We start from the raw sequence: 15,291 nt of genomic DNA on the forward strand, positions 1-15,291 counted from the left end.
AGTATAAAAGACATCTGTCCACAACCTCAAACAGTCACACTCCAAACTCCACTATGGCCAAGACCAAAGAGCTGAGCAAAAATCCCAGAACCACACGGGGGGACCTAGTGAATGACCTGCAGAGAGCTGGGAGTGGAGGACAGAGGAGCCTCTTAAATAAGAAGTTACAGGTCTGTGAGAGCCAGAAATCTTGCTTGTTTGTAGGTGACCAAATACTTATTTTACAGAGGAATTTACCAATTAATTCTTTAAAAATCCTACAATGTGATTTTCTGGATTTTTTTTTCTCATTTTGTCTCTCATAGTTGAGGTATACCTATGATGAAAATTACAGGCCTCTCTCATCTTTTTAAGTGGGAGAACTTGCACAATTGGTGGCTGACTAAATACTTTTTTGCCCCACTGTATATTGTGTCATGGTGTGAGCATAGCTGGTTTATAAGATGTAAATGTTGCACAACTAACAGGAGACAAAATGTCAATCAGTGGTATATACCTCTCACTAAGTTTAGTTTCAAGTTTGTTCACGACTATATTTATTCATTTATTTTTGGTTCTTTGACCCAGTAATAATTCAGTCTTCATTAAAAGGTTTTAAATAAGTGTATCTATAGCGCAGCACTCCTTATGTTTCCATTTTGACATGATTTCAGATCGTGATTGTTCAGTTTGGAGGGAAACCGTTCAGTTGTTCTCCTCTGGACCTGGAGAAGTGGATGTGGTGTGTGTTCCTGGGGATGGGAGAGCTGGTCTGGGGACAGGTAATGCCACTATTTTTCTTTCTTATTTCATACAAGGTCTTCATTAAAGGGATAGTTCACATTATCATTCTGTCATTACTCCCCCTCATGTTGTTCCAAACCTGGGTCTGTACGACTCTCTTTCTTCCATTAAACACAAAAGATGTTGTTTTGAAAAGCATCTCAAGGTTTTTTTTGTTTTTTTCTTAAGGTCAGTGAGGTCTAGTGTTGTGTTGTACCCTCTCGATATTTATTGTATGGAAAAAATAAATATCTTCTTTATGTTCTACTGAAAAAATAAAAAGTTGGAGGAACAACATGAAAGAGAGTAAATAATGACAGAATGTTTAATCCCTTGTAAATAAATGGAATTTACCATTGGCTAGTATGCTCTTTTGTCAATGTTGAGAGGCTGACAGATTGCTTTACTGAAGCAAGTTCTTAAAGGGTTAGTTCACCCAAAAATGAAAATTAGGCTGTGTTTTACTCACCCCTGAGGCATCCTAGGTGTATATGACTTTCTTCTTTCAGACGAATCCAGTCAGAGTGATATTAAAAATTGTCTTTGATCTTTCAAGCTGTTTAATGCCACTCAGCGGGTGGTGCAGTGCTTCAGTCCAAAAGAAGTTAAATAAAAATCGCCCATCCATAAAAAAAAGTGCCTCACACGGCTCCTGGGGGTGAACAAGGGCCTCTTGTAGTGAATCGATGAGTTTTTGTAAGAAAAATATCCATATTCAAAACATAATAATCACTTTAATGTAGCTTGTGCCAACAGTTGTACACGGAAGCAGCTCCGGGGGCATGACGTATGAGTTCAGTGCTGCGCATGCGCTGATGAGTCTTGTGAAAACCAACGTTTGTTAACAGGATCAAAGGAAGCAAAGTTTCCTTACTTTAGCAAAGGAAAACCAGTCTCCTCTTGGATTATATCCAAATCCTCTGACATTCTTCTTTACACATCCTCGTTTTGTACTTCTAATTCTTGACCGTTGTTTTGTTTTGATCTCTCCGCTGCGCTTCCGCGTTCATCACTTCTGAGCGGCGCTTGCGCAGCGCTGACCTCATACATCATCCTCCCGGAGCTGCTTCTGTTTACAACAGTGAGCGCAAGCTAGAGTCAAGTGATTATTACGTTTTGAATATGGATATTTTTCTTACAAAAACGCATCGATTCGCTACAGAAGGCCTTTGTTCACCCCCCGGAGCCGTGTGAGACACTTTTTTTTATGGATGGGTGATTTTTATTTAACTTCTTTTGGACTGAAGCAATGCAACACCCGCTGAGTGCAACGATAGAGCATGAAAGATCAAATACAATTTTCAATATAACTCAGACTGGATTCATCTGAAAGAAGAAAGTTATATACACCAAGGATGCCTTGGGGGTGAGTAAAACGCAGCCTAATTTTCTTTTTTGGGTGAACTAACCCTTTAAGAACTTGCTTCAGATTTTAGTATCACTTAATTGGGAATATTTTCAGGGTCACAGCCAAAATATCGCCTTCAAAGATTTTCAGATTTTCCATGGATGAAAAATAGTGACACGGAAAACTCACTGTTTGGTCAGTTTCTATATGAAGGAATTGTGAGCAATATAGCCTACTGTATGTATCTCATTGGTAGTGTTCTTTTTGCCATCCGAATTGTCAACAGTATCTGCCAGCATAACTATACAGCTGTCCTGATGTTCTACAAGCAGTACACATGGCTTGTTCCTCACCTGGATCTGTGAGGATCGAGCTCTGTTTTGTGTGCTATAGTGTTCTAATATCCATACACGTGTGTCCTGCTCTGGGTCAGGTTATCTCAACAATCCCAAACAGCAAGCTGAGGTTCCTCAGAGGGGCTGGTCAGCTGTCAAAGAAGGATGAAATGCACGAGGAGGAGATGAATGAGGACCAGGAGGAGATCGATCACGCTGAGAGGGAGCTGCGGCGAGGGCAGATCCTCTGGTTCAGAGGCCTCAACAGAATCCAGACTCAGGTTAGCACCTCTGACAGCCTTTGGGAAGCTACGAAAGTTTCCGCTTGAAATATTCAGTATGAATTCTGCGAATGGCATCTGTGGGAATTAGCTATACTTCTGCTGGAACATCAGTTGTGTTTGTAATTATGTACTTGAGATTCAACCATCTGCATGGCTGGCAGTGTGTTTTACGGACAGATTTAGAACAATGCAGAAGTTGAACCGCAGCTCTGCCAAATGCCATTACTGGCACAAACATCAGCGCTGATCACAAGACTTCAGTACTGTTGCATTGATCATGGCCTGTCAGTACACCTTTCATGAAAAACACTTTTTTTATTCCAACTGAACAGTCATTTATTGAATAGCGTTTTGCATAATTAGATCTACATTACAATGACAACCTCAAGATAAAACTTAAGTATGATTCTGGGTGCTGTAAATTTTTAGGAACAACATAATTGCATTTCTAAACCCGTGCCCACACTGGAAACGTTTTTTTAAAAGTTAGTTAGAACTACTTTTTCACTGAGCAAAGCCAATATGTTTACATCGCCCCCACTCAGATCATTCATACGCCATTCCTGCAATAATATTTCACTCCAGTCTAAAATCATGTCCTTAAGCAATATCACAATCACAAGCACGACGTTGTTCTGAATAGCATCCCGGCTGTGATTTGGGCATGAGTCCTGATATTCAGACCAATAGCACCGTTGTGAGTGTCGTGATGCTTTTAAACACAGTTTAATGATGTTTGAGACAAAGTTGTCCAGTTTATTACATTGTTGAAAACAGACTCAACCATCAAAGCAACACACAGACTGGATTAGTGTATATGAGTGGAGTGACAGAGATTGGCCCTACCTGCTCAAAGACTTTTGTAACTTTACTTCCACTCCACTGCTTCTCGGTCCAGGCAAAATAAGTACAGCTCCACTCACATACACTGATCTGGAACACTACGAACACAGACAAGTAGCGAACAGTGAAAAACATCCCATATTCTAAATATCTGCACTAACGGAATGCCATCTGTCCAATCAGATTAGAGGAGCAGCACTAACTGTTGTATAATGCGCTGCATGCGACAGAGTTTTGGTAGTGGCATGCAGATAATTTACGGTGAATTGCTATGGCCTGTTGTTTGTCATGTGATATGATAACAGTACTCTTATGCAGTCCTGCGGCGAGGGTCTTTGGGCGTTCATCAGGACTGCTGTCAAAGCTGCAGCAGCGGGGAGGAGGACCTTTCTAAAGCCATCAAAGCCTCAGTGCTAATTTCAGATGAAGTGTTTAATGTGTGATGAGGGCCTGTCATAGTCTTCTAAACCATGTCCATGTGATGAAGCATTGCTCCATGTATTTCTCTCCCCGTTCTTCCAGATCGAGGTAGTGAACACGTTCAAGAGCGGGACTTCCTTTCAGGGGGCTCTGAGACGCCAGTCCTCCACCACCAGTCAAAATCAGGATGTAACCCATGTTTCTAGTCCTAGTCACGTGTCCTTGTGCAATGCTCTTTCCTCTCCTACCAGCACTGCTGCTCCCTCTGGGCGTGAGTGACACTCTTCTTTGGGTGTTTGTCAGGGATGCCCTTGGACTCCAGACCTGAAGTGGGCCAATCATAATGAAACCAAAAAATGACTGGATTCAAAGAGATTTGAACTCTTTTTAAAACAGTTATGCCCCTGTTGAAAAAAACAGCTGGTTAGGTATGTTTTGAAGCATGGCTGCTGGTTTGAGCTGGTCCTTAGTTGGTCATGAGTTGGTTTAAGCTGGTTATGAGCTGGTCCTGAGCAGGAGCTAGTTGCTTAGGACCAGCACATGACCAGCTTAAACCAGCTCAGGACCAGCTTATAACCAGCTCAGGACCAGTTTATAACAAGCTCAGGACCAGTTAAAACCAGCTCATGACAACTAAGGACCAGCTTAATCCAGTGCAAACCAGCTGCCAATGCTTCAAAACATACCTAACCTGGATATGTTGGTTTTTTCAACAGGGGTATAACAAATCTGGAGCCAGAACATTGCAAAATATGAGATGCGGACCCTACCTAAATATATCCATGTAGGTCATGAAAGTTCAAAGTGCAAAGTATTACTTTTCAGACTGAACACTGAACAGTAAACATTATGAAAAAGGCATCACAGGGAAGTAGCTCTGCAGCAGAGATTCTAGAAAGAAGCTCTGTTCTGCAATCTGTTGTAAATATAATGCTGCATTAATCTTATGTGAGGGTTACCATAATTATGAGACAACAGCTACTCAGAGCTGTTCATATTCTCTGAGTCAGAAATGATTTGTTTCTATGGCAACAGCAAAATGGATCCATGTACAGCTTTATTATTGACAACAAAATCCTTAAAGGGGACATCGGATGCAAAATTTACTTTTATGTTGTATTTGCATATAAATATGTCTTAGCAGTGTGTGGACACAACCACCCTACAATGATAAAAATCCTCTTTTTTAATCCCCAAAAAACCTAAACAGTCTCAATTATCAAGCCGTTTTGATTTTCTGAGCAGTATGACATCATACTGCTCGGGTCCCGCCCACGGCCACTGACAGACTGTCCTGTATTAGCATATTTCCGCCCTCAGCCATGTCTTGTAGGCAATGCAGGTGTTTAAGAGTCTTTATTTTCTCCTGACATACTGTATGAGCCACTGAGGACACGGTTAATTTTGTTTTTGATGGTAATGTGCCACTGAACATACAAAAAAACGGGTGAGGAATAGCTCATTAACATTTAAAGAGACATGCACCGAAACATGTCGCCGTATACAGAAATATTTATGACAAGGTAAAAAGGTTATTGTTTTACACAACCATTAAGGAATTTTAACTAACGTATTTAGCAGACATTTCATGAATATCCTAAAGGATCATTATCCAATTTGTGGAAAATATCCCTTACGAAAATTATCCATGATTTTACTAAAAATACATCCAAAAAACCATGGTTACTACTGTTAAACCATGGTAACTACAGATTAACCATGGTTTTACTACACTAACTATAGTTTAACCATGATATTTGTAGTAAAACTGTGGTTATACAAATGGTAATCAATATGCCAAAAAACATGGTTACTACACTTTTACTAGAATAAAACCATGGCTAATTTTCATAAGGGGGGCATCCGATGTCCCCTTTAATCACATGAATTCACCACGATACACTCTTACAAAGTAAATGAAAAACAAGGCACACACCACATTATGACTTGTAATAAAACGCCATAGAATTCCCAGTTTCAAATGTACAAGCTTTTGATAAAGGCATGATTTCTTGGAACCTTTTAATTACAGTAATTCAGAGTTTACAGGTCCTTGGACAATTATGAAGTATGAAGACATTTAGCACCATTTAGTGTGCCATTTCATTATGTTAATTGTGAATTTTAAAGAATCACTGCACACTCTGGCCGGATTTACATTTACATTTAGTTATTTAGCAGACACTTTTATCCAGAGCGACTTACAAATGAGGACAATGGAAGCAAACAAAATCAACAAAAGAGCAATGATATGCAAGTGCTATAACAAGTCTCAGTTAGCTTAACGCAGTACACATACCAAGGTTTTTGTTTTTTTTAATTATATAATAAATAAAAAGAAAACAGATAGAATAGATTTTCACAAGGATTTGTGCTCAGGGTTCAGATAAGGGATGATAACTGGCCCCAAAAACCTCCATTTCAACCAAGGGTGGTAATACTATAACATTTGTATAGTATAATATGTTTTTATTTTTTTTAATTTAAGTTAATATTTTTGTAGTCCTACACTCTATATCAGTTACATTGCATTTACGGCTCAGATGACTGACTCAAAAACGTTCTGTGGTTCCATAAGAAATGTCAGATTTCAAATTGTGCACTACTCACACAGATTACAAATTGCAGGTACTTCACCAATGGATAGCTTTTTTTTAAGTTATATTTTTCGGGTGTTTTTTAACTTTCAATAGGACAGTGTGTCCATATGTCAGCGCACTGGCCACAGGGTTATGGCTCCGACAGCTTCAGTGTGAAGATCTGACAGACATTTCTAATCAGGCATTACCTATTGGATCCAACTGAAATTTTTAGCTCTTAAACTATTTCTTATTCTTTAGACATAGGCAATTAGTGTAAAGTATTGTCAAAGGGCATCCCTGAAAATCTGCTTTGCTTGTGATTTCCTCTTACTCTTCATGACACTGTTTATCAGATCATCTTTAACCCACTTCTCAGAAGAACATGTGTTTCAATGTACCATGTGTTTGTTTTCCCCAGAGTGCTAAGAGCCCTGGACAAAGGGTGCAGCCTACGAAGTGAATTTCAGGTTGTGAGTCCATCCATTGTCCGTCGCAAAATTGATGTTAACTAATATTCCACCAACAAACTCACCAGGCTGGGTAAACATTCAAGTATAGCCAACTGTACCATTCCCCACTCAGCTGTAGCCTGACATGTTCTCTGAAATGCTCTAGGCTGCATTGTTGAAGTTACTCTATTGATCACGGGAGGCTGTTTTGTTCCCTTTTTTTACTTTTCTTCTCTCCACACAGCTACGGAGACGTGTGAAGAGAGTGGCTCTTCCTCCCCATAGTCTTGTCTTATTTGTCGTCTGTGTGATGTAGATCCGAGGCCCACAGCGACCCATTATGTCTCGTGGCTTTACTCTGTTGGTCATGTAGTCTGCTGTGTGATGCTGACAGCTGCAGAATCTCACTAAACGTTAGGCCAGTCTTCATCTATGTGATTCCTTCTGACATTTGTTTTCATCTGTCATTCAGACCCGTTTGTGTTGGCTTTGCAAGTTTGCTCTTAGCTAGGTTGAAAGCGTGCTATTTGCTACCAGGACAGAAGGTAAGAATCGAGTTTGATGGTCGTTAGAGGTAGTTCACTGATTTCGATAATTTTATGTTCAGCAGGTCAGTAGTTGGTGGTATGATAGAGGCTCAGTTCCAAACCCTATCGAGCTCCTGACCTTCGCTCTGGCATCTCCCTCCAAGAGAGTGGTTTACACGGACAGTGGCAAAGGCTTCAGGTTACTCATTTTCAGTTGGGGCAGTTCATAGATGCGGGTACAGTTTGAGTAGGAGCGTCTGCTAGTAACCAACAGTATAGACACTTAGGGCCAGTTTTACTATAAGCTTGCACCAGCACAAACCATCTTTTGCCGTTAAAATAGTACTGTCAGGTTTTTCTAAAGATGGGCAGTGAAGAATTAGCGCTGAAAAGGTGTGGACACAGTTATTTTTGCACCTGACCTTATTGAATATGCATTTGTAGGAGTTTCCCTTTCAGACGCAAAATTTATGGGAGGAGAGTATTCAAATGAATCACGCAACGAGATTTATTAATGTTTGTGCTCGTCAGATTACTGGCATTTGCGCCATTATTTAATGCCCAAAAAAGCATGTCTTAAACTGTTTTGCGCTTAAAAATGGCTGCAATTATTGCTGCTAGGAAGAGGCACAGAGAGAAGGGTAGAAGGGAGAGGATTTTTTTCCACACATATTAATTTATTTGGAATGCCAGAAGAACACATTATCCGAACATATCATTTGACAAGCCATGTTATTTTTAATTTGCTTTAGAAAATCAAAGAGTACTTGGAACCCTCAACTAGGAGTCACTCAATACCAGCTCTATCAAAACTTATTGCAACCCTATATTTTTTGGCCTCCGGTTATTTTCAACTTACTGTGGCTTATTTATTTCTTTATTCTTTATTTGCGACTACGCTAATTTGCGCTGTGCTTGGTATATTGCGTCGTTCAGTTATGTAAATGAGATGTTGCGTTTTGTTCTTTAATTTGTATGTTGTTAGTAAATCCCCAGCAGAAATTTCCATGCCCATTGGCGCTGTTTTGGAATTGCGCTCTTGCGCTAATTTGCCCCGTGTACTAAAACTGGCCCTTAGAAACTTATGATTTTTTTTTCCGTCTACCCCTTAAGGCAGTGCTGTCAAATTCAATGTCCTGGAGAGTTTAGCTTCAACTTGTCCCCAGCACACTTGCCTGGAAGTCTCTGGTCATCCTGAAGATCTTGATTAATTGGAACTGAAGCTAAACTCTGCAGGAGGGTGTAAGAGTGGCCCTTCAGGTGCAGGACTGGACACCCCTGCCTTAAGGTAGCATCCCAAGCCAAACAGAATCTCATAATTGACAGATATAAAACGTTCTATAGTGAACTCTGATTCCTCACTTGAAGAAGAATTGATCACAATGCTAGTCTGACATTAGCGTGTTGCTAAGCTAACAACTCAACACTTTCCAAAACTTTTCCTGGAGGGCCACTGTCCTGTAGAGTTTAGCTCCAACCCTGATTAGTCAGTTAACCTCAGCAAGGCTCCAGGGACAGGTCTGGATACCCTTGCTCTAATAAGCAGGCAAGACAGATATTGGCTATTAACTTTTTATCAATGCTCTGAAGAATTGAATAACATACAAAAAATTCTCAACCACCATCTTGGATGAAAATGAACACCAAGCTTGTTGCAATGCATTCTGGGATTGCCTTAGGACCTTAGAATTCGCCAGAAGAATTTGACATCTTGCTGTCTGGGTAGGCAGCTCACAAGGTTGTGGAACAGGACCATAGACTGTATGCATCATTAGTTTAGTGTGAGAATTATGCCTAGATTTTTGTACTTGCTTGTTCGTAATTGTACCCTTTGAAGCAGAATATTTGCTACTCCCAACTAGCACAGTACAATATTTCTAGGAAGTCTCAGTTCCACACAGTAACAACTCATTAAGTGATTCTCCTATTTTTTAGTGTAGTTCCGTGAATCTGAACAAAACTCTTCGGCCTATACTTGAGTGTTTACACAGAGACGCATGGAGTTGTTGAAAGAACAGACTTGTGTTTGTTCTGGTCTCTTTTCTTATTCCACAGTCTGTGTGCCTGTGTTCATCTCCACATGGTGTTGTCCCGAGCTGCATGTTGTGTGTAGTCGTTGAGTTGGCTTGTCAAGCTTTTGGTTCGCTTCCATCATCGTGTTGTGACTCTATGCTCTCAAAGCATAGGCTCTCCTGTCCCTGTCATGCTCTATCTAAATCTTTGTATATGACTTCTCTTTTGTTTGCCTTTGACTTTGCGTTTACCTTGAACCTCATCTTGGATCTCGATATCTAATCTACTCCTCTTACCAACTTTCCACGAGATGTGTTCAACTTGCATGACGTTTTGGTTTTCCTTTGTTTCTTACTTCTTTTGTTCCATTTTTGTTGAATTAACAATGCTTGTCTCTAGGTATACAACACTTTGGACCATACATTGTAGACTGTATTGTGTACTGTACGGGACACAAGAGCATTGCCTATGTTTTCCTTTCCAGTCTATTTATTTTACCATGAGTTTGAGTTATGTTCTTTTCGATGCAATCCTTAAACTGTGCACGGTAGAATACGTGAATTAGGGATGCTTTCCAAATGTTTTTTTCCCTCCTCCTGTTGTCACTGTGCCACTGGGGGGTCTTCCGAGCTCACTTTCCAAGCCTTTGACAGCGATCTCTTTCCTCACGCAGATACGTGTTGTGAACGCATTTCGTAGCTCCCTCTACGAAGGCTTGGAAAAACCCGAATCCAGAACCTCCATCCACAATTTCATGACTCATCCAGAGTTTAGAATAGAGGACTCCACACCTCACATTCCTCTCATAGACGACACCGACATTGACGACGAGGCAGCCAGGAAGAACTCCAGTCAGCCCTCATCTCCCAACAAGAACAACAACGCCATCGACAGTGGCATAAACCTGACGACCGACACGAGTAAATCTGCTGCTTCCTCCAGTCCCGGGAGCCCACTTCATAGTCTGGAGACATCGCTTTAGCCACCTCGCGTGGGAGACCGCTCAAGAATCATCTTAGACTCTACGTTTAAAAGCGCTCCGGAGTGCACACGAACGCGGATCGTGTACTTTGACTGTATGTGTGGTCGCGCCACATTCTTTTATTGAACGCATGAACGACGAATGACTCGGACGATCGCGGAGCGACTCGAAAAACAATACAAGAGCGCAAGCGCACCGCTCCCACTTCCTGAGGAAACGACTACAAGTAATTTAAATCGAATTCAGCTATTATCGTTGCTCCTGCATGAATGTACATTACCCAGGTTTTTATTTGGAAACCTTTAGTTTTATTTAAACGGTTTTGATTTGATTTGATGGGATGTGCGGTGGACTGCTATTTTAAGACGGCTTCTCTGATTCACTGATCTGTGAGTATTGTGTGTGGCATGTATCTAATTGTATAGATTTATTTGGTTATTGATTAAGGTGTATCCAGGTCGCAGGACTCCGAACTTGCACAGTAGATTTGCACCTGTCGGAAAAAGAGAAACCCATTAGAATTTATTAAGCGTACATATATATTTATAGACATATTATAAATATATATTTACAGAGTTTATCTTTATTTGTTGGCATGTTGCCTTGTTCTGCTTCAATAACTACTTTAACTTATTTATGTCCTAAAGAGAATGTAATTTGTTTACAAACATGTAGATACGTCCTGGTTTCTTTGTAGGGTTTAAAACTTCTTTGTAGGGTTCAAAACCACGCAGCAGACGTAGTTGGGACAGCTCACATTGTTCAGTACTCCTGTAATATTTGACTTTAGATGTTTTATTTCCAATTGTGCGCTGGACTTGCCTGCTATTCTGTCAAATAATGTAGATATTTTTAGAAGATAACAAAAGAAACCAAAATATAGTGGGATATATAATTCACGTGGCATCGAAGTATTAAACAAGTGTCGGGATCGACGGCTCCGAGCACCCCGAAAACATCCAATCGGTTTGGCTGGCTTCGAAGGTTTCGGCGATGAACTTGCGGTCTGCCTCAAACGTGAGCAGATATATCAGATTGGATTTAAATATCTTCTTTAGAAGTACATACTATTTAACATAAAATAGTTTCAGTTCCGTGTGACCATCAGAAGCTGCGATGGGTTTTATGTTGGAAACATGTAAACTAAGTTATATCTGGCATCTCTGTATGGAAATCAAAATTGTGTTCAAATATTGTGATTTATTGTGTTGATTCTTCTTTTTGACATTTAATTTGTATATTTCTTTTGGTTAAAGGAAATGAACCCAGCTGCTGAGCTGACGACACTTTGAACAACTGAATTATGAATTATCATGTAACGAAACGAAAAGAAGGAATGTTGCTTTTGACTCTTTTCTTAAAAAAAAAAGAAAAAAAGAAAAACCCAAACCAACAACAAAAAAAATATCTATATATCTATATATACATTTATGATCCTTTTCTGCACTATCCGGATATGAATGAATTTCTGTGGTGTAAATTTAGATGTGCTTCTGTGTTCAAATCAAGCTTGTCTTCCTGCAGTCAGTAAATATACTCTAGCATCTCAACAGTATTCACTAGTCGTTAACTATTTATTGTACTCTAGAAGCGAAAGGACAAACGGGGGTCTGTCGGAAGGCACACTTATGAAGTCGCCCATGTATTCATTTATGTTCTTTGGATTTGGAAAGGCATGATGTCATACACTTAATATGCAACTCATTTTTCTCCATTGTTCTTAAATTGAACTTTTTTGACAGATTTACTCATCAAGATAAGGTGCACAAGCTTTAACTGTTAGCTCAGGCATACTCAACGAGAGAAATATATACGTAAAACTGAGACAGATTTGTATTTTTTCCCCCAGAAATCGTTTGCCCTTTATCATGTTAAAGGTATAGTTTACTCACCCACACGCCGTTCCAAAAGCACCATGAAAGCTTCAGAGAAGCGAGCCGCATGACTTCTATTCTTCTAAAGACACATGAGACAACAGAAGCAGATTAAAAATAAAGGAATTATCTACAGAAAATCACGACCTTCGTGAGAGAGCTAATGATGAACAAACTGATCTTTTCAATTGATCGGCTGATGGGTGAACTATCCCTTTAACACATGTCAAAGCCTCATTCACAATCATTCTGTGCACTGACCAAAAGAATCACCTCTGACACCTGTTGAAAGGTGCCGCAGGGGAGTTTGTCTGAAAGGTGCGTGGACTGCAATGACTCCAGAAGAGATCTTTTACGGTATGACTGGCCACTTCAGTTGAATTCAGTTTAGTTCTGGCCCTGTGTTGACGGGCCTAATAACGGATGCAGTTTAAAATGTTTAACCAATAAACCAGAAGGATGACAGCATTCTAATAATCACGAATAATAATATTTCTTGCAATACATCAGCTTCTATGTACTGTACTTAGCAGCATGCGTTTTGTGGAACAAAGAGCATACGACGCCACAGGTACTTTTGGCGCACTAGCAATTTATGGGTAAATGAAAAGTGTTCATCCATCTTGTTTTTATGAATTTTATAATCTATACAATAATTGTAAATAAAACTCAATGTCTTTGTTCATTTAATACTATGCAAAAAGCTTTCTGATTGTTTCTCATCTACCCTAGAGTGTGTTGCTGGAATGTTCGTGGTCTCCAAGTCAGTAAAACTACAACAACAACAAAAATTGTGATGTAAATGATTTTCTAGCCTGAGAACATGAACTGACTCTTGCTGCTTCACTGACCATACCACGATTCCAGACAGGAGCGCAAGTGATACAAATGAAATGAAAGAAAAAATGACAAAAATACAAGCACTTAATAAATTCCCCGAGGAGCATGAACCCGTGTCCCGTGAGCAGTGTGCGCGCGCGCGCGTGTGTGATCTTTCATCTCTAACATGTCTATCTGCTTTAATTCATTGGGATTTCTCCATGATATCATGTGACTCCACAAGCTGTGTATACGTGGTTTCTACTGCGAATAGTTGTAGTCAGTTTGAGTTTATATTTTTGTTGTTTTTATTTGGGCTCTATTGTAATTATATTTGTTATCATATTCAGTTGAGCCACTCTTAAAAGTACATCTTATTACATTTTATAAATGCACTATTTAACCTAATATTAAACCAACACATACAGTTGCAGTTTTGAGATGCTAAAACTATAGATTTGGAACTACAGTCCTCTGTTATAGGACACACGTGTGAGCTTCACACATCGGCTTAAAATAAATAAATAAAATGCAAAAGTAAGGAAGAGTTAAGTTAGTGAAGAGCATTTGCCATACAGACACTTGATCTGATTAATCAAATTAATGCCCGTTTTATTTCAGTATCATGAAGATACTAACTGAACTTGTTTATTGTTAGATTTTCTGCTTTCATTTTCATTTTAGTTAAAGCTTTAGTAATTTTGTTGTGGGCTTTTGTCATTTTATTGGTTCTTAATATTTATTAGTTTTATTATTAGTATTACTCCTATTTTAAATTTGTCAATCAATAATAAATAAATAAAAACATTAAAAAAAAAAATCCATGAAATGAAGACACCTTAAAATGGCAAGAAATTGTCTTGTGCCATCTCAGGGTATGCGATTTATTATTTTATGACTATTTTTCTGCCACATATTTTGGTATTTTTGTCAACCCTGTTAGTGTTACTATATACTATAGTTTTAATTAGAATTATGTGATAATTTTCACATATTTTAGTCTCTCTTTTCACTGGGATTGTTTCTTTTTTTTTTTTTAAGTATATTTTTATATTTGTTATTATCTTAATAACAAATATAAAAATATACTTAAAAAAAATGAAATTTAATTCAGCCTTTCAGGTTTTTCCATCGTAGCTTTAACTATATTTTATTTTTTAAATATCTCTCTTGTAAAAATATCAAATCTTGATATCAAATCAAATCATCTTGACCAAGAACATCCTAATTTTGGCCGGTGACCACGTCAATTAAGAAAAGCTATATTTTTACAAGAGAGATATTTAAAAAATAAAATATAGTTAAAGCTACGATGGAAAAACCTGAAAGGCTGAATTAAATATCATTTTTTTTAAATTTAGAAATGAATGACAGTAACAGGATTGATGTCATAGTCACAGGACTGACCAGAGTAACAGAGATGACAGGACACGCATTCTTCAGCACACTGCACGTTTGTTTACATAATACTGTAACGTTTTACCATTTTAAATTGCATTATTTTGTTTTGCACTTACTTGGCATAGTTAGTCAAGTCAAGTCATTTATTTAGCGCTTTATTCAATACAGAATGTCAAAGCAGCTTTACAATGTTAAACAGGAAAATAGTGCTGATAATGTAGGAGGACATTAGTAAACAGTCAATTTTTCAGTTAAAATCAGTTCATTGTTGATTTCGCATAGCATTTCTAAGAGATCTAATGTTTTAAGGGTGTTGTAATTACATCATGTGTCCATCTGTTTGTTTGAAATTTGGTTTCAATTTTACAATTAGTCTTGAGGGTCTGCAGTCACCTTGCTGCTCTTGTTTGTAATTTAATTTACATTTGCATTATTGACAATGAGTTATGGAAACAAAAATGGTTTTATTAAGACTGATCATCTTATCCCGGTCATTAACAACAACAATAGTAATAGTAACAATACTAATTAAAATTGTAACTGATGCTCATATGCTACTGAATGATATAGAAATTAGCTCAATAATACACCCAGGGTGACCTTTAAAATGTTTGAATTTTACACAGACAATCTTTAAAAAAAGGGTGACACC

The 15,291-nt window shown here is 38.6% G+C and overlaps 1 protein-coding gene across 8 annotated transcripts in view; it reads left to right on the forward strand.

The window, feature by feature from the left end:
* The window catches only part of LOC107561799 (plasma membrane calcium-transporting ATPase 2), a 175,256-nt gene extending 161,870 nt beyond the window's left edge, over positions 1-13,386 (forward strand). For 6 of the 8 annotated variants that reach the window (XM_016246288.1, XM_016246286.1, XM_016246290.1 and 3 more), the window contains 3 exons: positions 654-761; positions 2,544-2,726; positions 10,237-13,386. In XM_016246288.1, coding sequence (XP_016101774.1) covers positions 654-761; positions 2,544-2,726; positions 10,237-10,545 — 600 coding nt within the window. In that variant the 3' untranslated portion in view covers positions 10,546-13,386. Of the gene's footprint in view, positions 1-653; positions 762-2,543; positions 2,727-4,094; positions 4,264-6,992; positions 7,045-10,236 lie in introns of all 8 variants that reach the window. The other 2 variants (XM_016246292.1, XM_016246291.1) reach the window with 2 other exon arrangements.
* The last annotated feature ends 1,905 nt before the right edge of the window (positions 13,387-15,291 follow it).

The sequence above is a fragment of the Sinocyclocheilus grahami genome, unplaced genomic scaffold, assembly GCF_001515645.1.
Source record: "Sinocyclocheilus grahami isolate Dianchi unplaced genomic scaffold, SAMN03320097.WGS_v1.1 scaffold792.1, whole genome shotgun sequence".
In the NCBI taxonomy this organism is placed as follows: domain Eukaryota; kingdom Metazoa; phylum Chordata; class Actinopteri; order Cypriniformes; family Cyprinidae; genus Sinocyclocheilus; species Sinocyclocheilus grahami.